The sequence below is a fragment of the Podarcis liolepis genome (assembly GCF_965112155.1).
Source record: "Podarcis liolepis genome assembly, chromosome: Z".
In the NCBI taxonomy this organism is placed as follows: Eukaryota; Metazoa; Chordata; class Lepidosauria; order Squamata; family Lacertidae; genus Podarcis; species Podarcis liolepis.
Window position 1 is genome coordinate 2088022 of NC_139570.1, and position 26816 is coordinate 2114837.

At 42.3% G+C, this 26816-nt stretch overlaps 1 protein-coding gene across 2 annotated transcripts in view; it reads right to left on the reverse strand.

The window, feature by feature from the left end:
- Positions 1 to 26816, reverse strand: part of STK26 (serine/threonine kinase 26) — a gene marked incomplete at its 3' end in the record, with an annotated part of 47013 nt that overhangs the window by 15447 nt on the left and 4750 nt on the right. For both annotated transcript variants that reach the window (XM_083486525.1, XM_083486526.1), the window contains exons 3-4: positions 5580 to 5810; positions 217 to 273 (exon numbers count right to left, since the gene is read on the reverse strand). In XM_083486525.1, coding sequence (XP_083342651.1) covers positions 217 to 273; positions 5580 to 5810 — 288 coding nt within the window. The remainder of the gene's footprint in view (positions 1 to 216; positions 274 to 5579; positions 5811 to 26816) is intronic.

The window sequence follows — 26816 nt, forward strand, 5'->3', positions numbered from 1 at the left end:
AAACGAATTAAGTACTTAACCCGAGGTACTTTGAATTGCTTTACCCATATTTGATTGTTATTGTAATGATGTACTGAGTTGCATTTTTGTTGCTTTGAAATGAGCTACTTTTGAGCATTTTTACATGGAAAAGTAGCGTACAAATTTTAGTAATAAGTAAGAATGCAGAAGCTAACTAGAAAATGAACAAGGCACAAACCATTAGAAGACACTTACCAGATCCAGTGCTGATCCCCCACCTAAGTATTCCATGATTATCCATAACTTTGTGCCCTAAAAATGAATGCAGATAAAGTGTTAGGCTTTTCAAAAGAGATTAGTGGATCAGCTCACTTCATCATTTCAATGAACTGTTGGGTAGACGGATCAGTTATAAAGACCACAGCGCGGCAGTCCACACAGTACCTAAAGGAAGGTGCTATATGGAGATAGTAGAATATTCTGATTCAATGACTCTTCATATTTTGCTAATGCAGGACCTTTGTGAAAATAGTGTTAAGATTACTGAACCAATAACTGTTGTTAAAATAAGGTTTTTTGTTTTAAACAGTATCTATGTTTGAGTAAGGACATGGCAGTAAGCCCTTGTTTGCAGATTATTTTAGAAATGCAATGCGCAGCGGTGACAAGGGATGAAGCTGTTGCTGGTTTAGTTAGGCTAGAACTTTGTTGAAGCAATGCTCTCTCTGACTTGAGATCGTATCACAAGGCAAAGAAGCACAGAGGGGCCCTCTTTGGAAATACTGAATATTATTCTTGATCCCACTGCATTCCTCCAATGATCAGAGTGGTGTCATCCTTTGGCTGATAGACCTACTGTAGCCTTTGCCACAGAAGGTGGAACATGCCCCAGTCATCTAAGTTTTGTTTACTTTCATTATGGATTATTGTAATGCACTCTATGTGATCCAAAATATGGTAGCCAGATTTTTGTTTCGGGCTCACTATTCTGTCAGGTCAACTGGCTTCCTATTTGCTTCTGGGTTTTGTTGAAGGTGCTGGTTTACAATTTAGGGTATGACAAAAAAAACAAAAAACGAAAAAAAACAACACCACCACACACCTAATTTTTGTTTTGTCTTTTAATTGTTGGCTTAATTATATTTTATCTGTAATTGCTTTTACAAATTGATTGTTAGTTATTTTTCTACTTTTATAACACAACAGACCGCAAATATACGCACATTTAACTTGTGCACCTTCAGCTTTTAAAAATGTAAAAAGGGGGAGCAGAAAGAGGGTGGGCATCTGGGCGAAAAAACTTCAGTGGCCATACCAGGCATTGCACCCAATGTGTTTTGACTAAATATGATTTTGGCTTTATGCACTATCCCTGAAACCCCCATGTAAGTTGTGGGTCTCCTTTATTTCATTTGGTTTTATGGTTATACTATACAGCCGTACCTTGGAAGTCAAACGGAATCCGTTCTGGAAGTCTGTTCAACTTCCAAAACGTTCAGAAACGAAATTGAAGCTTCTGGTTGGCTGCAGGAAGCTCCTGCAGCTAATCAGAAGCTGCGGAAGCCCCGTTGGGTGTTTGGGTTCCAAAAGAACGTTCACAAACCAGAACAAGCACTTTCGGGTTTGTGACGTTCGGGAGTCAAGGTATGACTGTACAATGATAATCTTAGCATAAGAGTGGAACATCTATCAATTAAATCAGAGTTAGAGCCACTATTCCATTTTCCCTTTGCACCACCTGATCATCCATCCTGAGAGAAAAAAGTGCATCTGAAAAGCTTGCATGATGAACTGTGAATACTAACTAATCCTGAAGAAAGGTATTTTAATCTCTTCAAATACTGCTCCAATGACAAAGTTTTACCACTCAAGATATTTGCATCTGAACCAAATGGGCTATTTATACAGCTATGTGACTGTCAGTTAACCATTTCCAGGTGAAAATGCTATAATGTGAAAGTATGCTTCTTCTTTTTTAACAGAAGACTTCCTCCACTTATTTTGAACTGTTTCGTTCTCTGGCATCAATATTATATATTTGGCTGTTGTAATGAATCTGGAAAATGCCACATGGAAAACAGGTGAACTGCATTCCACTTATAAAGGATCCTAACAGTATAGTCATTAACAAGTTCCACTGAGCTCACTTGGACTTACCTTCTAATAAGTGGGTTTACAATTGGAATTGTTGAGACTATTTTATTAACTGGCATTTCAAGAGCAAAATATATATACACACAACCCTCAAAAAACACTTTTTATATGTATGTGTGCCTATGTGCACGTGGAGAGAGGAGAGAGAGAGGGAGAGAAAACGAATAATCCTGGTCTGATTTTTAAAGTATCATTTGAGGTCTATTTTTAGTAATAAAGACCATAAACAAATTGTCATATTAATTCTGCTCATGACATCAATTACATAAACGGTATTACCAACATAACCATGTGATATTTACAAAAAAGGGCAGCTATTAGCAAAATAAAAAACAATGATAATACATGCTACTAAATCAACATTTGATCATCTCCTTCATACACAGGCAGAATATAGATTTTAGAACAAATATAACTGGTCTTAATCAAACATTTCAATTATTAGTTACAGATACTCAGAGCTATCAGCATAGTTAAGGGCTTCAAATGAAGGAAATTAACTGATAAGAGGCAATAGCCTCTCCACAAGAACGTCAGACAAAAGATTTGTCAGCAATTTATTTCCATCTAAGGCTGAATTTTAGCCCAGTTCAATTTTCTGAATGCACACGAAATACGGATGTAATTGAACAAGCAAATAAAGGGGCAGGGCAGCCATACTCCATGTCCAGCACTGAATAGAGCACAGTTTGTTGAGAATCATGAAGGATTAGAGACTGTATTTATACTATGAAGGCTTGTTCCAATGGTCAGAATTAAGAGGGAAGGCATTTGGTACTTTTAGCACTTTTCACAAAGCCCAACTGTGCTAGGAAGAAAAACCTGCAATGAGAACTCATTCTCAGGCTAACACTGTGTGGGCCACACAGATACCTTTGGATGGTTTGAGTGCAATCTGCTTGCAGAGCCAAAATAAGTACTGTTTTTCCAAGAATGCCTCATTGAAGTCTCTACCATAAACTGTAGCTGAATGTGTATAGTTTTCACCTAGGCATCCAAGAACACTCCTTGGAAGTTACTACAGGACAAGAAAGTATAGCCTGTATACAGAGCAGAGGACAGCGCCTAATTATTGAATTTTGAACGATTTTTTGGTTAAAATTATGACGTGTTAGAGCAGGGACATGGAATCTCCAGCCCAGGGACCTAATTAGGTCCATCAAGTCTGAGAGTTTAGCCCGCCAGGCAGTTTTGCACAAACCATGGCCACTTTCCTCACACCTAATGCCTAATGTCAGGTGCAGAAACATTCCAAGTCATGGCTAAATTGAAAAATGAGCACACACTAAATGTGCTCAATTCCTCCTTTAAATCACCAACTTGAATTGAGGTTGGCAGTGTGAAAGATCTGCCCTTGAAGGGGCTTGCTATAAGCACCAATTAGGTGGCTGGAGCTTACAGCAAACCCTGCTGAGATCTGCTGTGCTACACAGTTCCCAACTGGGAACTCTGAAGTGCAGTTGATCTCTGCCCAAAGCAAGACTTGCCACTTTCAGCAGGTATGTTTGCTTGCAACCTCACTGGACTTCAAGACAGGCTGCAAAGATCTAAAGGAATCAGAAACACATTTAAGAACGTGGTCCCAATTATTTCTTTTGAAGTTGGGTCATCTGACATTAGGGTTAAAAAAATATTTCCATTGTAATTCCTGCCAAAGTGTCCTGGTCTGTAGAACCTTGGAAATTTGTGGTAAGATTGTGCAGTGATGTTTCTGTTCAATATCGTATGTTTGACTTTTCTGCATGTTATAAGTACTTGTGAAACCACACAGAATACCAGTCATAAGCTCCCTAAAGTCACTGACTAATTTTTCATAACAGTTTTACATTTTATTTTTTTTAGTATGGAAACATCGTTTGCTATTTTGAAAATACGGCCATTGAGGAAATGCAATTTGTTGCATTAGTTGAAATGTCTGATCCTAACTGGGGGCAGGACCAGGAAGGCAGAACAGATTACCCTCTTCCCACAGGCATGCACACCCAAGTGCAGTGTGTTAATGAGGACATTTTTGCTGGCATGCCAATGATCCAATTCTCCCTTGAGGATGAAATGGCTTCTTCTCTTCTAGCTTAGGCACTAGAACAATCACCAGACATCTCCACAGAAAAGTCCCAGCTTTCTGCCAAGCAGGGAGAATGCGGTTCTTCTGTAAAACCTTTAGGGAGGGCCTAGTGGATTACTACTGAGTGTGATTCTGAATGTGCTGTTCTAGCAGTGGTGCTGTGTCTTACTAGCTTAATGTATACCAATTTATTTTAATATTCTTTTACCTCAACTTTATCTTTCTTAGCAGTCTTCTTTAAAGTGAGATGTAGGTATTTTAGAGAATAAATGAAATAAAAAGGAGCAGACTCCTGAAGTCACACAGCAATAGGGTAAAGAATTAAAATACAGTTTGTTCCTTACATAAAAGAAATAAAATGATTTAGGATGCTTGCTTCTGCTGTAAAAGGAGAAGTGGTGTGTTTGTGTTTGTGTGTGTGTGTGTGTGTGAAGAGAGAGAGAGAGAGAGAGAGAGAGAGAGAGAGAGAGAGAGAGAGAGAGAGATATCTGTGTATGTGTTGAAAGGGGTTGAGAGAGTGGTAACTGTGTTACGTAGAAAGATAAACATCTCAGGCTCAAACAAGTATGTATGAAAATAACTGAGGGGAAGAGGGAATGGATTTGATAGGAGAGAACAAAGCATTAAAAAAACTTTTTTAAAAAAAGAAAGACACCAGACAGGTAGCTTTCCACCCCACTTCTTTGTCTTAATATTTTCTAATTCCACATCACCCCTTTGGGAAACTCTTCATCTCACAGTCCTCTCTATCCCTTCCCATATCTGTTGCTCCATGCACAGCATCTTCATGGAGAGCAACACCTCGGCAAACAATGGGAATTTTTGAAAACTTGTGGATTACTGAGGGTACAGAGGAGTGCCACTGGGAGGAGCACAGAGAGAAGAAAAGAGATGGTGCACCTGTAGCAGCAAAACCAGACTTCTTCCTCTGCCCCACCTGCAATAAAACTGCTGTAAATCTCCAACTCTTTAACTTTATCCCCGAAGGTGCATTTCTCCATTGTCTCCAGAGACAGATAGATGCCAACAAGGGGAGTGAAATGATTTGGTTTCAAAGTCCATCAATAGAGAGTATTGCTAGTTTGTTTTGGGTTTTTAATCCAAGCTTTAAATGTGTTTTAAAATCAATAAAAACACAACTAAAGAAGACAACTGGCCAGACAAACAACTGGAAGGTGTGAGTTGAAACGTCTTTACAATTTTTGACCACACCAAGACCTTGGAATGCAAACAGACCGAACTCAAACTCTATCCTTCACCCACAAAATGTGGTACCTATTTTTTTTTAAAAAAAATCTGATAGCATTCCATGGGTCTGCATCTCACAACATTAATCTTGCTGTTTTCAAAGAAAAGAATTGCATTTTTCCAGTAGACATGGAGCAACCATAAGAATTACCTTTAGATAGGAGCCATAGTACTTTGTTACGTAAGGGCTGTCACACTGGCTTAGCACAGTTATCTCTTGCTGGATGTCTTCTATTTCATCTTCTGCCTCCTCCAGGTCTATGATTTTTATAGCAACCACTTGTTGTGTCCGATTATCAATTCCTTTGAAGACTTCTCCAAATGAGCCTTTTCCAATACGTTCCAGTTTTGTGAAGAGTTCCTCAGGGTCAGCTCTATGATTCTGAAGGGAGTGGGAGGAGGGCACAAAAAGAAAATAGTAAGTGAGGTTTCTGCCTTTTCTCTCTCCAAGACTGAGGATTTTAATTCATATCAAGGGAATTATAATAAAGAGGGGGGATATACTGACTAGCACTGGGCAATATTATCAATATATCACCCAGGACCAGTATGGGGAGGGGGGAGAGACTGCAATGACAGCTTCACTCAGTGGTATATCGCTGGTGAAACTGCCACAGCTCTTGAGCCCCCTGCCTCCAGTGCCTGGCCAAGGAGCCCCGGGTTCCCTGCCAGCTGTGTGTGAGTGGAGCGGGGGGGGGGCTCATAGCTGGCTCCCCTGCCCCCCAGCAAAGCCTGGCCAAGGAGCCCCAAGTCCTCTGCTGGTTGAGTGCAAGCGGTGGAGGACTCGGGGCTCCCCCAGCTGAGCAGCAGGCTGGGCCAGCTGTATCGGCCACAGCCCACAAGGCGTGAAGGGGAAGCTCCCAAGGATGAGAGCTACGGCAGTTTCACCCAGCACCTTGTTGGCTGGGGCCAATGCAGTTTTTTACCGCGATGTTTGGCTGCGATACACCGTGATGTTGAAAACTCAGCATCACCCAGCCATAATACTGACAAGTCCACCCTGACATTCAGCACCAAATAAATCCCAAATTCTTTAAACTAAGCCGAGTGTGTGTGTGATCTCCTAATCTTTGTGTAACATTTCACACAGCTTGAAGGGATGGAGAATGAAATGGTAATGAAAAGTGATGGAAAGTTCTCTCTGACCACAACAGCAAGAAAACTGTCTTGTAATTGAGGCAAGAATCTGTGTAAATTACTAATCCCATTTATTAACATGAACTGCTAATTTCATTATCTGATATTGGTCACACAGATTTCCGAAACCCTCAAAGATAGTCTTTTTAATTACAGTCACCAATTGCAGCTGTGACACTACCCAGCTGAAGGAAAATCAGCAAAAGATTTGTGTATTTTAGAAAGGACTGTGAGGAACCTTAGCAACAACTCAGAAAAGTTATAATAATGAAAAGAAAGGCTTCAGATTGTCACAGCAGCAATAATCTACCATTAACTGGGGGCATGTGATCATTGTCTACAAAAGGAGGGATTTATTAAAATTCTGTCTGTGAACAATAGATAACCACAAAGTACATGCATACATAAGATGGAAGAATCACCCATCATGTCTTTGTGAGGTTCAAAAAACCAAAACCCAGTCAAAGCAATTTATGTAATTTCCAGCAAAACCAACAAAAAGAGAGCCAGCATGGTGTAGTGATCAGAGAATGGGATTGGTACCTACAAGACCAGGGTCCCAGTCCCAACTCTGAGTGACTTGGCCAATTTCTGCTTTCAGCCTAACTTGCCTCATGCGGTTGTCATGAGGATAAAATGGGGAGTGTGTGTATGCTAAGAACCATGAATGCCACATTAAACTCCTTGAAGAAAATGAAAAAGATATATATGTAAAAGTAAGATTTAGCTAGGTAACTCATGTTCACTGTTTTTCTAGTTTAAATAAAAAATAAGATTTTATTAAGATTAATGTTAAAATAGATTAGTGTTATCTTCAATGAAATTCACAAAATAACCAATCAACCCACAGCTGGCTATGAATTTATTTTTGGTTTCAAATAAGAGCATTGCTGGTGACAACAAGGACCTGATACAGTGGTACCTCAAGATACGAACGGGATCTGTTCCGGAGCCCCGTTTGCATCTAGAGGTAAACATATCTATCGACGGCGTGCCTGTGCACGCGCGCGTTGCTTTTCGCCGCTTCTGTGCATGCGCAAGTGGCGAAACCCGGAAGTAACGCGCTCCGTTACTTCCGGGTTGCCGCAGAGCGCAACTTGAACTCGCTCAACTTGAAGCAAATTTAACCCGAGGTATGACTGTAGGTTATTTGTTAATGGCAGTATGTCAAACCCTTGCTAAACTACTTCTAAATAAACTGGTATTTAATTTCTAATAAATACACTTATAATTGCAGCCTTTAGTATTATTAATCTTAAATGTCAGGGTTGAACTAGAGTCCTTGAGCCATGCAGTTCACATGCTTTGTCGTTAGACTATAGATTCTTCCTACTGGAGGAGAGAGGATAGGAAATGCTATGAAGGAAAAATAATGCAAATGGTTGAAAATGCTTCCTCCCCTTAAAAAAGCTCAGTTGAAGGCTACATCGTGCTACATTTCTCACTGGCCCTTTCTTCCAAGAATGGGGATTTGAACCCTGGTCCTCCTAGCCTCAGGTTAACATTCTAAGCCATGGGTAGGCAAACTAAGGTTCACGGGTCGGATTAGGCCCAATTGTCTTTGGATCCAGCCTGTGGATGGTCTGGGAATCACCGTGTGGATCACCAGCGCACGTGCATTCTTTCCCTCTCCCTCCCTCTCCCTCCCACAGCAGCAGCGGCGGCGCCTCCTCCCTCCCTCCTCCTGGCTTCTCCTCACCCTGCCTAGAGGAGGAAGGGGGCTGGGCTTTGTTGGTGCCAGCAGCAGCAGCACTCGAGTGGCTGCCATTATAAGCAGCCCCTCTCTGGAGCCCTTTCGCGCGCCGCTCATCGTCCCTCCGCCGTTGCCGCCAGCCCCTGCTGCTCGCAAGACACAGGTAAGCAGCTACTGGGGCTCGTGGTGCTCTTGCATCTCCCCCCCCCAAAAAAAAATATAGTCCGGCCCCCCACAAGGTCTGAGAGACAGTGGACCGTCCCCCTGCAGGAAAAGTTTGCTGACCCCTGCCCTAAGCACTATCCCATCACACTGGCTATGCTAATAGATGCTAGGCAGTAACATTTTGCAACCCAGGAGTTATCTTTCCCAGAAACTTTACTCAGCCCTTTGCAAATACAGAATTGCAAAGGCCCAGGGAACTTATGCACTACAAACAAGGCCTGAACCTGGAGCATGTTCCAATTTGTACTTTTTTTTAGTACAAGCCGCAGCAGTTGTGCAACATTCCCAGCTTGCCTAATTGTTCCTCTTTAGAAACCAGCTGATAATTGCATAGACTATTTCCTTCAGCGCTAAAACTGTTCTAAAGCCTCATGGAATTTTCCACTTCTAACTCTTCATCCCCAGCTGTACCCCACCCCAAGGACTAGATGCTACCAGAAAAAGGCAAGGGTACTGCTGCAAGAGGAGAATCAGGATGCTTGTAAAAAAATCACCTCTCAAAGATAAAGAAACCAGCAGGGATTTTTCTTTTCAAGTTTACAAGGAAACATGTGTCAGTTTCCCAGATGTTTAGAAATAATGTAGGTTTTTCCAAAACTAGATATACTTTTAGAATCTCCCACTTTAGAAATCTGTTTAAAGACTGTTAGGAGCTGTATGCAAACATCATCTGAGTTGAAATAAAAAAGGCAAACATAACCAAATTCAGTAATCCAGCATTTAGCAAGGACTTGTTTCCTTAACCATTACATAAACCAGCAAAAACGTAACATTATGTGTCAGTGATGCTCTTTGCTATTCAATACACTATGAGAGATAAAAGGGAAGCCAGCCATTCTAGGAGAAGACCCCCTGAACGCAATAGACCTAAGTACCTTGATTTCAATAGGCCTCATCTGAGTATGACTTAATAGTGCAAACATCATAGGGTTGTCCTCTTTTTCAGGTCTGGTTGCAACATGAGCTTTTTCCTGCACAGGTTCTCTTTTTCAGGATTACAATTTCTGTCCAGGCAGATTTTTAAAATTTGGCAAAATGTCCTGGTTTTTTTTGTTTGGTTTTTTGTTTACACTAATCCAAGATTTTTTACAAAAGATAAATACAATTTTTAAAGCCTCGTGTATCACGCTCCCATTTCTCACTGTTTTTCATAAATGGAATATACATGTTAAACAGTTTAATAAATTGTTCTGTGCACACTTATGTTCACAAAGGTGTATGTGGCAAGTGAGAGAGAAATATGTATTATTATTATTATTATAACAAAATTCCTTCCAGTAGCACCTTAAAGACCAACTAAGTTAGTTCTTGGTATGAGCTTTCGTGTGCATGCACACTTCTTCAGATACCAGAAGAAGTGTGCATGCACACGAAAGCTCATACCAAGAACTAACTTAGTTGGTCTTTAAGGTGCTACTGGAAGGAATTTTTTTATTTTGACTATGGCAGACCAACACGGCTACCTATCTATTATTATGATTATGATTATGATTATTATTATTAAAGTTAAGAACATTGCTACTAACAATATATCTATCACAGCTTCTATAGCTGTAAGAGCTCTGTAGTTAAAAGTAGAAGTTGGCAAATGTGTCCTCTTTTTTTGCTCTTCAAAATATGGCAACCCTAAAACATCATGATAGTTGATGTCACATGTTCCATGACAAAAAAATACTTTTTTTAGTGGCAAGGAACTCTGAACAAAACAATACGAAGTGATAGAATTCTGAAAACAATAAAAAATCCTGCACTCACTGTCTAAATTAGCAGCACTTGTACTGAAGAGTTACTATCTATACTGTCACTTTGAAAATCCTCCATAAGAACATAAGCAGAACCCTACTGGACCAGAACAAGGATCCATCCAGCCCACCACCCTGTTCTCACAGCGGCCAACCACAGGCCCATGGGAAGCCTACAAACATAACTTGACCACAACATTACTCTTCTCTCCTGCAGTTCTCAGCAACTGGCATTCAGCGGCATGCTGCCTCCATGGAAACTAATGCAGCAGGCAGTTTGTACATGGCCAGAAGCAATGTTAGCAGGAGACCTGCCTGCACTTCCCCATTCCCGCGTTTAGCAGGACCATTCTTTTTGTGCTCCCATTGTTTGAGACAAAATAGCAGGGAAAGTGCCCTCAATTATTCCAGCTCCCCATGGCATTTTCAACTGTGTGAACTCAAGCCAATGATCCCCAGCAGCCAAGAGTGAAAGCGAACAAACATCTTCGTAACTTTCAGGATTAACATTCAGGGGTTCATCATTCTGTATCAATCCTTAAGCCTAGCAAGAATCATGTATCAAAATATTCTTGGTGAGAAGAAGCCACGGTGCTTCTCATTGGAAAAGAACCCCCCCCCCCCAATTTGTCATTCCCCTCAGCCTCCAGCAAGAATACTGTTCCCCACAGACTCATCCACAAGAGAACACTTCCCAAAATGGACAATGTTTTGGGGATTCTAAATTTGTCCTGGTTCATCAGTGTCCACTGGATGATACCAGATTGTGATTTTTTTAAGCTTGATGGGGCTGGATCTCAGAGCTTGTCAATATATGAGACCTTTATTTGTAGTTTTGCAACTGAGCATATTTTTAAAAATTACACAGATGAAAGTTGTCAACTAAAGCAGCTAAGTTAAAGAAGATTCTCCTAAGGGTAGAGGTGAGTTTGCACAATTAAAAGTCAAAACAAGAAGTTCATAACTCCACAGCCCAATTTTGCCTTTCAATTTGCATTTTGATCCATCATGACATTCTAAGGATCTCTTAAGAACCATAATTGTAGCAGGACAGTTATTCTTAACTTTGTACTTACAGTACAAGCTATTCTATGTTATTTATTTTGGGGTCGCAGAGAGGCCTGAAAGGCAGCTCCCTAGGGAAGATTAAAATATTCATTTCAGGAATGTTATTTAAGTAGGATAGAAAACTAGAGATGGAAAATTGCCTATAAACATAGATCTCCAGAGAACACATGAACCCACTAGAACTGCCTTCAAGAAGCCATAAACTCTCAAGCTCCATTCCCCTTCTGCAATGTGGGGAGGATACTGACTTAACTTGATCTTACAGCTTGCAAGGAGGTCTGTGAAGCACTTTGAAGCCTTTCAAGTGCAAGATGGTAAACGCTATAAGTAATCATCAATATGCCTTTAGAACCATATTAAGACTTTCAAAAAATCAATTCATACATTTTATGATGTCAGTTGAACCCTCAACTTGAAGCAAATCCTAGCTACTTGAAAGCTGTTTTATGCCCATCAGCATGCAGAGATATTAAAATAATACTACAAAATTTAGAATAAATTTAACTGTGGATAATGTGTGTTGCCTATAAAGGAAAGTCCTCTTATCAACAAACACTAAGGGAAGTTTGAAAGCAACAAGGAAGCACAACCCATATTCTTTTTTCTACCTCACCCTCCAAAGTATGGGATTACAGTGGTACTTCAGATTAAGTACTTAATTCGTTCCAGAGGTCCATTCTTAACCTGAAACTGTTCTTAACCTGAAGCACCACTTTAGCTAATGGGGCCTCCTCCTGCTGCCGGAGCCCGATTTCTGTTCTTATCCTGAAGCAAAGTTCTTAACCTGAAGCACTATTTCTGGCTTAGTGGAGTGTGTAACCTGAAGCATATGTAACCTGAAGCATATGTAATCCAAGGTACCACTGTATGATACTTTTGACAGACAGCAAAATAAAAATTGGAGGATTATCTCTATGTTGTGGACTCTTCTTCATTGGAGGTTTTTAAGCAGAAGCTGGCTGGCCATCTGTCATGGATGCTTGGCAGGGGGTTGGACTCGATGGCCCTTGTGGTCTCTTCCAACTCTATGATTCTATGATTCTACTTTAATTGAGGTTCCTGTGTTGCAGGCAATTGGACTAGAAGACCCCTGGGTTCCCTAACTCTACAACCTTTTTCAGCCCAAGGACCACATTCCTGTGTAGACAACTTTCCAGGGATGCCAGTGGTGAGCAGGGTGAGAAGCAGAATTGCAACAGATGTGACTCTTACCTTTTTATGGTAGGTGACATTGCAGCCATGCCAGAGGTTTCTACACCCCCCCCCCATTCAACCACTACCTCAAGGTCACAGTTTTAAAATACATTCCATACGGGCAACAGCACCCATGGAGTGTGTGGAACTGGGCTGGTGAGAGGAGGTGTATCTTGGGAGGCACCCCAGGACCTGGAGGGTCACATTTGGCCCCCAGGATTGAGGTTACCCATAACTGGTCTATAGTTCTCTCCATTACAATAAAAAACACAGCAGTTATCTGTAAGCTAGTGAAAGGATCATATCCACCATGTTCAGGGAAGCTCTAGCAAAACAAATATTTACAGAGAGTTTAAGGATATCTGTCATGTCAGTATCTTCACTGGAATGTTCTTGAGATGTGACACTGCCCAATAACCTGGTGATTCTTGTTTGAGATTTCACACCCCTGTCATGAGTTGATATTCTGTTGTACGCTTGTAACACTCCCATATTCTACCTTAATGTACTGAGAAATCTTAGCTTGCCCAGTAGAAGAATTCTTTTGTTTAATAGGTTTTTTTCTTACAGTAATACCCGCATTGGAGTCATGAATTCAGTCGTGCAAAATATGGAATACAAACTACAGTAGGTAGCCTCAAAGAAAGAGTAGACAAGGAACTATTACCACACAGGTGGAGAGATGAAACATGAAGCAGTATGACTTGCAACAAGGAAATCTCTTTAACCTTTGTATGTTATATTTCACTGTTTTACTTCCTTCATTAGTTTGGGTCAGGAATACTTTTCAAGATGACGAAATCTAAATCTACATGAAGATATTTACCAAACATTAGTGCACTGAATAATGTATCCACCTGTTCTGTAAACCAGCAAAGCCTTAGCATTTCCCAAATGCAATGCAATACACTTATCTAGGCTGGTATCTCATGGCTATGAACAACCAAGGGTTACTCTGGTAGCAATATACATTTGTGAATATTGTGAAGCAACTAGACAACAACAACAACAACAACAACAATTTATTATTTATACCCCGCCCATCTGGCTGAGTTTCCCCAGCCACTCTGGGCGGCTCCCAATCAGTGTTAAAAACAGTACAGCGTTACATATTAAAAACTTCCCTGAACAGGGCTGCCTTAAGATGTCTTCTGAATGTCAGGTAATTATTTATCTTTTTGACATCTGATGGGAGGGCGTTCCACACGGTGGGCGCCACTACCGAGAAGGCCCTCTGCCTGGTTCCCTGTAGCCTCACTTCTCGCACTGAGGGAACCGCCAGAAGGCCCTCGGCGCTGGATCTCAGTGTCCGGGCTGAACGATGGGGATGGAGACGCTCCTTCAGGTATACAGGACCGATGCCGTTTAGGGCTTTAAAGGTCAGCACCAACACTTTGAATCGTGCTCGGAAACGTACTGGGAGCCAATGCAGATCTCTCAGAACCGGTGTTATGTGGTCCCGGTGGCCACTCCCAGTCACCAGTCTAGCTGCCGCATTCTGGATTAATTGCAGTTTCTGGGTCACCTTCAAAGGTAGCCCCACGTAGAGCGCGTTGCAGTAGTCCAAGCGTGAGATAACCAGAGCATGCACCACTCTGGGGAGACAGTTCGCAGGCAGGTAGGGTCTTAGCCTGTGTACCAGGTGGAGCTGGTAGACAGCTGCCCTGGACACAGAGTTAATCTGCGCCTCCATGGACAGCTGTGAGTCCAAAATGACTCCCAGGCTGCGCACCTGGTCCTTCAGGGGCACAGTTACCCCATTCAAGACCAGGGAATCCCCCACACCAACCCGCTCCCTGTCCGCCAAAAACAGTACTTCTGTCTTGTCAGGATTCAACCTCAATCTGTTAGCCGCCATCCATCCTCCAACCGCCTCCAGGCACTCACACAGGACCTTCACCGCCTTCACTGGTTCTGATTTAAAGGAGAGGTAGAGCTGGGTGTCATCTGCATACTGATGAACACCCAGTCCAAACCCCCTGATGATCTCTCCCAGCGGCTTCATATAGATATTAAAAAGCATGGGGGAGAGGACAGAACCCTGAGGCACCCCACAAGTGAGAGCCCAGGGGTCTGAACACTCATCCCCCACCACCACTTTCTGGACACGGCCCAGGAGGAAGGAGGTGAACCACTTTATGACAGTGCCCCCAGCTCCCAGCCCCTCTAGACGGTCCAGGAGGATGTTATGGTCGATGGTGTCAAAGGCCGCTGAGAGATCCAGCAGAACTAGGAAACAGCTCTCACCTTTGTCCCTAGCCCACCGGAGATCATCAACCAGCGCGACCAAGGCAGTTTCAGTCCCATGGTGAGGCCTGAATCCTGATTGGAAGGGATCCAAATGGTCCGTTTCCTCCAGGCGTGCTTGGGATTGTTCAGCAACCACCCGCTCAATCACCTTGCCCAAGAATGGCAGATTTGAGACTGGGCGATAGTTGGCCAAATTGGCCGGGTCTAAAGATGTTTTTTTAAGAAGCGGTTTAATGACCGCCTCTTTCAGCGGGTCTGGGAAGGCTCCCTCACAGAGGGAAGCATTCACCACCCCGCAGAGCCCATCACCCAGCCCTTCCCGGCTCACTTTTATCAGCCAGGATGGGCAAGGATCAAGGAGACAGGTGGTCGGTTTCACTTGTCCAAGCAGCCTGTCCACATCCTCGGAGGTAACAGATTGGAATTGATCCCATGTAACAGGACCAGACAGAACTCTAGCACTCTCCCGCCCTGGCCCTGCTCCCACGGTGGAGTCTACCTCCTTCTGAATCTGAGCAATTTTATCTGCAAAAAACTTTGCAAAAGCATTGCAGGAGATCTTGGGGTCCCTACCAGGTCCCGGTGGTACAGGTGGTTCCGATAGATTGCAAACCACCTGAAAAGGTCTCTTGCTGCTGTTTTCTGCAGATGCAATGGAGGCGGCGAAGAAGGCCCTCTTCGCCGTCGCCATTGCCACTTGGTAGGCTCGACGTTGAGCTCTAGCCCGTGTCCGGTCTGATTCAGAATGAGTTTTCCACCACCGGCGCTCTAGCCGTCTCAACGATTGTTTCATCACCCTCAGCTCCGGGGAAAACCAAGGGACTGTCCGGGCTCCAAGCAATCAGAGAGGGCGCTTCGGAGCCAGACAGTCAATAGCCCTGGTTAACTCCGCATTCCAGTGTGCCACCAGGGAATCAGCTGAAAGGCCATCAACTTGGGATAAAGCATCCCCTACCACTCTCTGGAAGCCAATTGGATCCATTAAGTGGCGGGGGCGGACCATCCGAATCGGTCCCACCTCCCTGCAGAGGGGCAGGGTTGCGGAGAAGTCCAGTTGCACCAGAAGTGATCTGACCATGGCACTTCTTTTGTTTCGCTTTTAGTTAGTGTCAGATCACCAACATCCATAGAGGTGAACACCAAGTCTAAGGCATGTCCACGGCTATGAGTTGGGCCAAACTTATTCAGGGACAGCCCCATGGAGGCCATGCTTTCCATGAAGTCCCGAGCGGCCCCTTGTAAGGTCGTGTCGGCATGGATGTTAAAATCCCCCAGGACAACCAAGCTAGGTGTCTCCAGGAACATATCCGCCACGACCTGAAGCAGCTCGGGCAGGGAATCCTTGGTGCAGCAGGGAGGTCGGTACACCAGTAGGAATCCTGTACTGCCCCTATCGCCCAACTTCCAGAACATGCACTCAGAAAACTGGGTCTTCCCAATAGGACGCCTGGTGCAGACTAATGACTTCCTAAAAATCACTGCAACCCCCCCTCCCTGCCCACATGACCTGGGTTGCTGTGCGTAAGAGAAACCTGGTGGGCAAGCAGCGGCAAGGACAGGCCCATCTGCTTCATCCAACCAGGTCTCTGTCACACATGCCAGGTCAAATCCTCCATCCACAATCAGGCCGTGGGTGGCAGTGGTTTTATTCATCATTGACCTGGCATTGCACAGCAACACTTTCAGGTCATGTGGGTATCCCTTGCTGATTACTGTATCCTTCCGGTCAGGACCAGACCTGGAGGCAGGGATAGTCCTCAAACAAGGACTAAACCTGCCTCCTCGGTAATGACATGGTCTGGTCTTAGCGTAACTCCTCCTCCTGCCCGTGATCACTGAGATCGGGTGTCCCAATACATCCCCCCCTGTGGAACCTGCCCCACCCAATCTATTGGCTGAGGCCCACTCCCAGGCAGCCATGACCCTTCCCCTTAGAAAGCAAAATACAAACTATATAATAATTTAACAGAATAATAATAATAATACAAAACAAAGCAAGAAACAATAACGCTGACTAAATGCTTATCCCACCCCAAGCAAAAATAAAATAATGAAATATAATATTATAAAAAACAACCACCACCATTTAAGGTGCTGCAAATTAAAAGCAATTAAAACATTTAAAACCATTTTGTCCATTGCTGCCGGTAGCTGCTCAGGCCTCTAAACTGTAGTGGTAGTGCAGGCCCTGCCCCCTAGGCCGGATGGAGTTGGCAGGAGAGGGAGCGGTCTTCCCAGCACTCACACAAGCAGCAACAGCAGCCGTGTCCCGGAGGCCTCTCTCAGGCCTCTTATGCTGTGGCGGTGGGTGCAGGCCCCACCCCCTAGGCCAGATGGTGTTGGCAGAAAAGATGGAGTTGACAATGATCCAACACTGCTAGAAAAGCTGGACTACCCATAAGACATGGGTCCAACGCCTAACAGAAAATAATGCCAAACTCAGTGCTGCAAGTGGCACTACTCTAGTGACAGATGCCTCATTTGCAAAAGGGGAAGAGCCCCTTCTATGCTTCAGAAGGCCAATAGTTACTTTTAATCCTGGCACCTACCCATATAGAAAGTAGATTTAAAATGCTAAAAGACTGGAGGTATATGCTCTTTTACTGACTACATGCCATAGTAGGAATCAACCATCTGTGAGGTACTAAACCCTAATAGTTTAAGGCAGTGGTTCCCAATTATCTAACTACTGAGTACCCCATTTTTCAAAAGCATAGCCAAGGGCTGCCTGTTTTTGAAAATTTTGATATGTATAGTAGTTTTTGTTATGTGAATGGTGCCACAGACCCCCTAGATGTGTTACTCTGACCCCTTGAGGTCTGCAGACCACCAACTGGGAACCACTGGTTTAAAAAATAATGTAATTTGCCTTCGCTTGCAATTCTACAAGGAGTAACGGAATAGTCCTGAAAAGTGTTTTGCACTTAAAACTACAGCTGTCGTTTTCTGTGAAAAGCAGAAGTTTGGCATGTACATAAACTCTTACATCAGCCCTCAAAACAGGAAGGTTGTTAGCAATATCTGTCTGACACTGAGCAGTCTATGCAAAATTAATTTGTGTTCTCAAGTCTAACAAGTTAGCAGGTCTCAACATCACAGAAACATCAATCAAAAGTTAACATGCCGAGCTGCCTTCCAGAGTGGGTTGTCCGAGGCTGCAAATTAAGAACAATGTTTCTACCAGTCTATATCTTTGTGAACACCCACTTCAGTCAACACTGTTTGATCCTCCCTGCTATAATGCTAAATAACCTAAAACTCAAGAGGGAAAACAGTGCCTTTTCTCCTGACAAAGCAGAGTTCAAAGCTTGATCAAGATGACAACAGAGCAGGAATATCAAGAAGCACATAATTATTAACATGAAGCACTTTACTTTTATAAAAAGTACAACAAATCATTACCCTTCATTACAACAAAGCACATAGTCTGCAAGTTTAAATGAATATTGATTTCTTCCCCAATTAACAGTTTTCAAGGGCTCTCTACTCTGCTCCCTATTGTCTTTGGAGCCAATACTGCAACCCTGACTACATCTGTGTTGAAAAGTGTCCCAATAATTTTAAAGGGATTTAAACCCAACTAGGTATTCTCAGGATTACAGCATTAGCCCTCTCACTAGTGTCTGATTGTATGCTAAAAATCCTTTTCTTAGTTCTATTTCTTTCCAAACTAGTTAAAATGTTCCAAGTTATTTTTGTTATCTTCAGAACTATAATTAATCTTTCTACAGTTACGTATTCCACATAAACCCATCAGAAGTGGCGATCTTTATTTACATCTTATCTGGAGCATGTCGTCTTCAAAAAGGTGGGGGTTTTTTGGGGGGTGTCTTTTGTAAACAAGTTTCCCTCAGACTCCACAAACTTCTGGAGTTATGAGCAAGAAAGAATGGCTAATTTCACTCTGAAGGTTTTGTATTATTGCACCACTTTCTCTAACTGACAATAATTTGACTGCGGCAGACCAACACAGCTACCTACCTGTAACTAGTGCGCATTTGTTACACTTCATATACTTAATACTTGCTGCTTTTACTAAAGGAGTAAGTCTGCCTTCATTTTTTGACTATACTCTTTAAATATTTCTATTGTGACAATTGGAGTGCCCTCTGAAAACAGCTTTAAAAATAGTATTCTACTGACCTGTTCTTCAGTATCAATATTAGCCTTCAAATTCCTATCGGCCAAAACAGGAGTTCTGTGTGCACATTTTTGAGCTATAAACTCCAGTTAAACCTGAAGAACCATCACAGACTAAGAGCAAGCTGTGAATTCCATCCCATCACATGCAACACAACTGGAGTGTTGGCCAGTTTCCAAGCACAGCCTTTGCATAGATATGCCAACAAACATTATTTCAATCTGACAGATATCGCTAAAGGCTGAAGGCAAGTTCTAATGTTTCATCCAGGAAAAGTAGTAGTTGTACATTGGTTTTCGAACAGCTTAGTTCTCAAATGTTTTGGCTCCCAAATGCCACAAACCCTGAGTGTTCCAGTTTGCAAACTATTTTTGGAAGCCAAACGTCTGATGGGGCTTTCGATTGGCTGCAGGAGCTTCCTGCAGCCAATCGGAAGCTGCACTTTGGTTTCTCAAACCTTTTGGAAGTCAAACAGACTTCCGGAACGGATTCCGTTCGACTTTCAAGGGATGAATGTAATGTGAACCAAGGGCTGTGAAGCTGCTACATTTTCTGGGGATGCAAAGTCCCAACACAACTCCCTCTTCAATTGAACAAGTATTCCTGTACTCCTTCAAACCCATCCAGAATGGCATCAATAAGGTTGGAATCTCAGTATCCCCTCATGGGTAGGTAGTTGCCATGTTTACCTGTTCAGGAAGTTACCTGTTCAGGATGGGGCTGTACTGGCTCTGAAGGAACAAGTGCATTGCTTGGAGTACTCCTGAAAACACATTTGTAGCTAGAAGTCCAAGTGTCCTCTGTGGACAGGAGTGCCTTTTATGAGCTTCATCTCGTTCATCTGGAACTACAGCTGTTCCTGAACAGGGAAAGCCTGACCACTGCAGTTCACCAAGTGTTGGAAACCTCAAGGCAAGATTACTGTAATGTGCACTATGTGGGGCTGCCCCTGGGTCTGGGTCAGAAACTCCAGCTGGTGCAGAATGTGGCACTCAGACTGCTGAAAGGAGCTCCTGGTTGAGAACACATGGAGACATTGTTAAAACAGGAGCACTAGCTGCCCATTTACTACTGGGCTGGGGTCATGGTTCTTGTATGAATTTACAAAGCCTGAACAACTTAGTTGTAGAGTTCCTCAAGAATTACCTGAACCCTTACATCCCAGATCGATCACTGAGATCACCTGCAGGAGCATCACTGGTCATTCCCTGAGTTGGTAAGGCTCATTTGATAACAAGAGTCTTTATTTTCATTAGCTCAGTCCTGTGAATACTCTGCCAATGGAAATTCAGCAGACACCTTCTGTGCCATATTTTTAAAATGTCTACTACAAACTTTTCTACCCTGCCAGGCCTAGCTATACAGGCAATTAAGAACACATTCTTCTACAATGGTTAATTGATGTCTGTTTTTAACTTTGTTATGGTTTTTATTGTACAATTTTATGTTTTATTCCTGTAACCCACTTCTATATATTTTTATAGCATAGCAGTGTATAAATATTTTTATTTTTTTTAAAAAAGAGTACCCCTGATGGGATAAAATGGCAGATAGAAAGGCACATCTACCCACCCTCCAAATTTTGTAAAAGGAAAACTTATATATTATATTAGTGAACAAGCCACTTCCAGGGCTTCTGATTGAACTTTCAGTTCTCCACAGCCAGAAGCCACATTTATGCTTAAATGAGCCTATTTTTATTGTCAATCAGCATCTCATTGTCAAAATACTAAAGTAGTTCAGAATTCAGTTAATAACAGTAGGTATGTCAGATCCAAATCACAGACAAACTACATTACGCTACCCAAGACAACTCAGCAGGCTGGAATGATTTAAAATTAGATACAAATTTTCAGTATAAATATGCCAGTAACCTCTACATATGTAAGGAACGCAGCTTCCTTGGAAGGGAACTAAGTCAAACACACACAAAAACTCCTGTGGCTCACCACAGAGCATAGAAAAAAATCAAAGCAAATACACAATGGAAAGATCAAAGTACATGCATATACAGTAGTACCTCGGGATGTGAACGGGATCCGTTCCGGAGCCCTGTTCACATCCTGAATAGAACGTAAGACGCGACCACGCAGGTTGCATTTTGCCGCTTCCATGCATGCGCGTGACATCATTTTGAGCGTCTGCGCATGCGGCGAAACCTGGAAGTAATGCACTCCGTTACCTCCGGGTTGTCGTGGAGCGTAACTTGAAAACGCTCAACCTGAAGCACATTCAACCCGAGGTATGACTGTAGTCCTGTTCACATACTGTTTATGTGCACACACTATACTGTTGTAACCAGTCTCAACAATCTTTGGAAACTTGAGTACTTTGAGAGGCAAGGGAACCTCTTCAGAAAACTCTTAACACCATCAAACTTACAGTTCCCATGAATCTCTGAAGGAAGTCATGACGGTCTTAGGGTAACCTGATTAAAATTTAATACCACCTTGTTTAGAGTTCTGGACAAGCTAAGCAGGAATTATTCTATTTCAAGCTCCTTCAAACAAGTCCAACATTATGTAGTAAAAGTTGCAAGTACAGGTGTCCAAATATTTCCCATGGTCCTACCTTAAATATACCTATGAGAGAACACTACATTCAAGTCCAGATCTGTTTACACTTCCTGAAATCAAGCTACACACACTTCCATGCTACATCCATCCTTGAAGAAACATTTATTTTGTGTTATGCACCTTCATTTTAAAAAATTCATCCAAGAACTCTTTATTCTCTGCAGCTATATAAAACCAAAACAGAGAATACTATTAACTCTATGCATATCTAGGTTAAGCTACCAGCTATGAAGTAAAAGGAAGTGTGCTATTACATAAAGTTTATTGCCAACTCTACAAAGTTTTTCCTGGAATTCAGCCCTGCCCAAGAATAATCACAAAATCAAAGGGAGAAAATGGAGGAATATATTTTTAGGTTTGAAAAATGAAAATTCACTTCCAATTTGCTTGCAGCTACTCATGTATGGTGAGAATTGCCTCCATTCAAGGAGGCTAATGATGAAAAATGGGTTCTTCCCATAACCCCGTCAGAAGATCGAATCAGGATTCAATGTGACCATAACAGATTGAAGAGTTGAGCCCAAACTAACAAATGAAAGGCTTGGGAAAAAACCAGAAAAATTGGGGGGAAACCAGGTTTCCCCCCGTTTTTTTCCAAAGCCGGTTTTTCCTGCGGGGGGGGGGGGGTTGATATACTTTGAATATGCCACACACTATTCCCCCCTCCCCATTTTTCCTGGGGAAAAATGGCTTGGGGGGGAAACCTGTCCCCCCACCCCCCCATTTTTCTGTTTCCCCCCCAGGTCTTCCAGCACCCACACTTTGGAGCTCCCTGTCACCTGACACCAGGTGTTCTCACTGTACTCTTTCCAGCAACTGCTCAAAACATTTTCGTTAGGGCCAGCCCATCTGAACATGTAGAAGCTGCATGCAATTTACTTCCTTTTAACCACTGCTGACTTTAATCATATTTGAATACAGTGGTACCACAGGTTACATACGCTTCAAATTACAAACACTTCGGGTTACAAACTAACCCAGAAGTAGTACCTCGGGTTGAGAACTTTGCCCCAGGATGAGAATGGAAATCGTGTGGTGGCGGCACGGCAGCAGCGGGAGGCCCCATTAGCGAAAGCGTGCCTCAGGTTTAGAATGGTTTCAGGTTAAGAACGGACTTCCGGAACAAATTACGTTCATAACCCGAGGTACCACTGTACTCTTAAATACCTGCCTTTAACTGTGTTTTATCAATCATTTTAATGTTCTGTTGTATATTTTTGTAAACTGTTTAGAAAGCTCTCTTACCATCATGCAGTTTATAATACATAATAACAAATTCAATTTTAAAAACACACAAACAGAGTTTGAGCCTTAGTGCAACATGTTATTCAATAACTGGATGTTGGTTACTTCTGGGCCTGGCATGCAACAAATTTGCCTTACGATTAGCCCTGGCTGATCTCAAGTAGAGATGGGAAGGCCTGGAAAACCACCGGAAAGAACAGGTTTTTCTCCATTAATTCCCAAAGCTGTTTTTTAGAAATCCATGAGAAAAATGACAAAGAGGAAGAGGAAGAAGAAATGAAAAATGATAGCAGTAGTTCAGAAAATGAGAGAGAATAAATTGCATGTATATGTTGTGTCTTCTGTTTTTTTTTTTTTTAAGCACTACTCAAAGGGTAGACCTTCTATGGAGCTTAAATATTGAGATGGATCTTAACTTTATTTGCTATTGGTGCTAAGGTGCAAATATGATTATTTTTTATGTTGATGGTTTTTTGCTTTTTGTTGCTTTTGAGGGAAAGGCGGATGATTACATGTTTTATTGCAAGCATAATACTTTTATATACACTGCGTTTCATGCAATTTGTAAAACTACTCCACACTGAACTTTTTTTCAATTTTTCCAAAATTTCCATTTTTTCCAGGGGAAAACAGGGGAAAATGTTTTTTTCTCTTGGCTTCAAAATTTCTGGAAATTTTACATCTCTAGTGAGGAATAATAATACAAATGCACAAATAAAGGATGGGGGATACCTAGTGTCCTGATCAAGTGACATCACAGTATCGCTCTATTCTGCCTTGGTCAGACTACACCTGGAATACTGTGTCCAGTTCTGGACATCACCGTTTAATAAGCTGTTCAGTTTGATTAAACGTTCTGCCCAGCGCTGAGGGCCTTCTGGCAGTTCCCTCATTGCGAGAAGTGAGGTTACAGGGAACCAGACAGAGGGCCTTCTCAGTTGTGGCGCACGCCCTGTGGAATGCCCTCCCATCAGATGTCAAGGAAATAAGCAGCTATCCTATTTTTAAAAGACATCTGAAGGCAGCCCTGTTTAGGGAAGTTTTTAATATTTAATGCTGTATTGTTTTTAACACTTGATTGGGAGCCGCCCAGAGTGGCTGGGGAAACTCAGCCAGATGGGCGGGGTATAAATAATAATAATAATAATAATAATTATTATTATTATTATTTTGACAAGCTGGAGCATGTGCAGAGAAGGGCAACCAAGATGATCAAGGGTCTGGAGAACCAAGCCTTATGAGGAACTGTTGAGGGTGTTGTGCATGTTGAAATATTCTTTGCCAAAGTAACATTCTCTGTTTGAAAACCACAGTCTCAAAGTCACATATAGATAACTTAGTTACGTCTAACCACATGGCCAACTTCTAATACCTGCAGGACTTGGACAGTGATCTTATGTATGTATTTATGTGTGTGGGTTTTTGTATGTAAATGTATATGTAAAGCTAAAGGACCCCTGGACAGTTAAGTGCAGTCAAATTTGACTATGGGGTGCAGTGCTCATCTCTGTGTTCAGGCCGAGAGAGCTGACATTTGTCCACAGACAGCTTTCTGGATCATGTGGCCATCATGACTTAACTGCTTCTGGCACAACAGGACACCGTGACGGAAGCCAGAGCACACGGAAATGCTGTTTACTTTCCCGCTGCAGGGGTACCTATTTATCTACTTGTAGTGGTGTGCTTTTGAACTACTAGGTTTGCAGAAGCTGGGATAGAGCAATGGGAGCTTCCCCCATCATGCTGATTTGAACCACCGACCTTCCAATCAGCAAGCCCAAGAGGCTCAGTGGTTTAGACCACAGCGCAACCCACGTCCCTCTATGCATATGTGTGTGTGTGTGTGTACACACACACACACACACACACACACACAAGCACCAATGCAAGCAGAGAAGTCTCTGCCTAGAAGAACATATAATTTAACATTCTACACAGGGGAATAATTTGAGAAAAACGTCATGTATGGTAAGAATGTATATTTAGCTACTGCTGAGAAAACCCATACCTTCCTCTAAAACTAGGAACTGAGGTTTGAAGAGCTGTAGAGGGTGGTAGTAGCGTATTATAACAAGGAGGGAAGAAACATTATCTGTTGTTTCCAGTTTTGTTCCCGCTGGTTTTAATCTTACCATGACATTTTAAGTTGTACTTTAAATTGGAGTTTTTTAAAGCATCTCTGTGGGCCTTGGCTTAGGTCCAAGACACCTAAGGGACCAGCTTCTCCCATGCAGCCTACCTACTACCAAAGATGTGATGGAGAAACTCCTATCTAGGTCCCAACTATGGTGTACGTTCAGCTGCTGGGGCTGAGTGAAAGTGCCTTCTCCATGGCTGCACCTAAATTAACGAATTATTTCCATTAAGAGGCTTGTATGCTCCCTGCCAAAAGCTTTTGCCATACAATGAAGCACTTTGCTAGGCAGGCAAGACAAAGACCACAGATACTTAGCAGGCAAAAACCTTGTCAGAATTATTAAAAAGTCTTTTACCAACTGGTAATCATCCATCATGCAGCAACATGTTCCACAGCCTTGGTGCAGCCACTGATCATTTCAATTTCTAATCTTCTACCTACAACATTAGAAACTGAAATTATCAGCGACTGCACCAAGGTTGTGGAACATGTTGCTGCATGTTGGATGAAGAACATACCATGAAAAAGTTGCAAGCTGTCACCTATTAAAGTCTCTGAAATGTTCTTAGATATTGGGAGTGGGAGAAGGGAAGAAGAGGACTGCACGAAACTTGGAAATTCAAGGTCTGCAACGAAGTTTAATCTTAATGATATTGGTAGAAAAGTTTCAAAGATCACCCTGTCCAACATGAGCAAATCATATAAAAAAACCAAAATCACAACAGAATCAGCTGAAGGATCACTGTGCCCCTTATCACAGAATTCACAGAAGAATTCAGCAACAACTACAAAAGTATTTGTTTCAACAGCTGAATGATTCCTCTGGGCTCCAGGAAGGCAGATTCTCTTACAGTATACGCAGCACCAAGATCCTTTGTCACTTAAAACTCCCCATGCATAGCTACCAAATACAATCTGCGAGTATAGAACTATGCTTTAAACATAGAACTGCGAAAGGCAGCTTCCAATGTCCACATTTTAGCACAGAAAATCAACAAGCATTTGGCTTTTATTAGACTGTGGGTGAAGCAAGGTGAGATGGGTTGTATAATTCTATTCTTCATGGAAGCACTGCCATAATAAATCTGTGGGAAGCAAATTGTGGCAAGAACCATGGATGAAGCCAATAAATCTGATTTCAAGTCACTTGAACAGCATTCATTAAATAAAGGTATGTTTTGGGTATCAAAAAGTACTGAATAGTTTCTACAGTCACCACAAAGCTAGGTGTCTGCAACAGGGGTGGAGAACACACCAGACCTCTTTACCCAGACCTCAGGAACCCTCCCCAGGCCACATCCCTCACCAGTTCTGCTTTGTGCCCCTTTCTATTGTTTTAATATGGTTGAAATGTGTTCTTCAACTATGATAATACTTTGTTTGCCTGAACAGGAAGATGGTTTTTGTATGGCTGAAATTTAGCCTACTGAACAAAGGGTTTACCCTGTCTACTTTTATCTCTGGCCCAGTGTTAGAAACTCATATATGAAAGCTATGAGCCAAATGGCTCCTGGAACCTGGGTTACAGGCGCAAAAACAGAATGGCTAGTCGCCATTTCTGCCCCCCAAAAAACTATGGTTTGGTATTACATCTCAAGGAGCCCATTGTGTCCCACTGTAATCTTTGAGATATGGGCAAAGCAAGGAAGTCTGAAATAGTCAAAACAGACTGAACATTAAACTAGAGAAAGCAAAAAGGTATAATTATATCATTAACATCTAATAACTCCAGACTCAAAGACAACTGTGGTCCACTGTACCCAAATATACACTAACTTGCAAACTTTCAAGCTTATGGATTACTAACTGCTCATCTTTTTAACATAAAAGTTACAACACAATCCTATATGCGTCTACTCAAAAGTTAAATCCACTAAAGTTCAATAAGACTGACTTCCAGGAAATTGGGTGGAGGGTTGCAGCCTTAACATGAAATCTAATGTCACAGGAACAGAGGATGTTACTTTATACCACATCAGA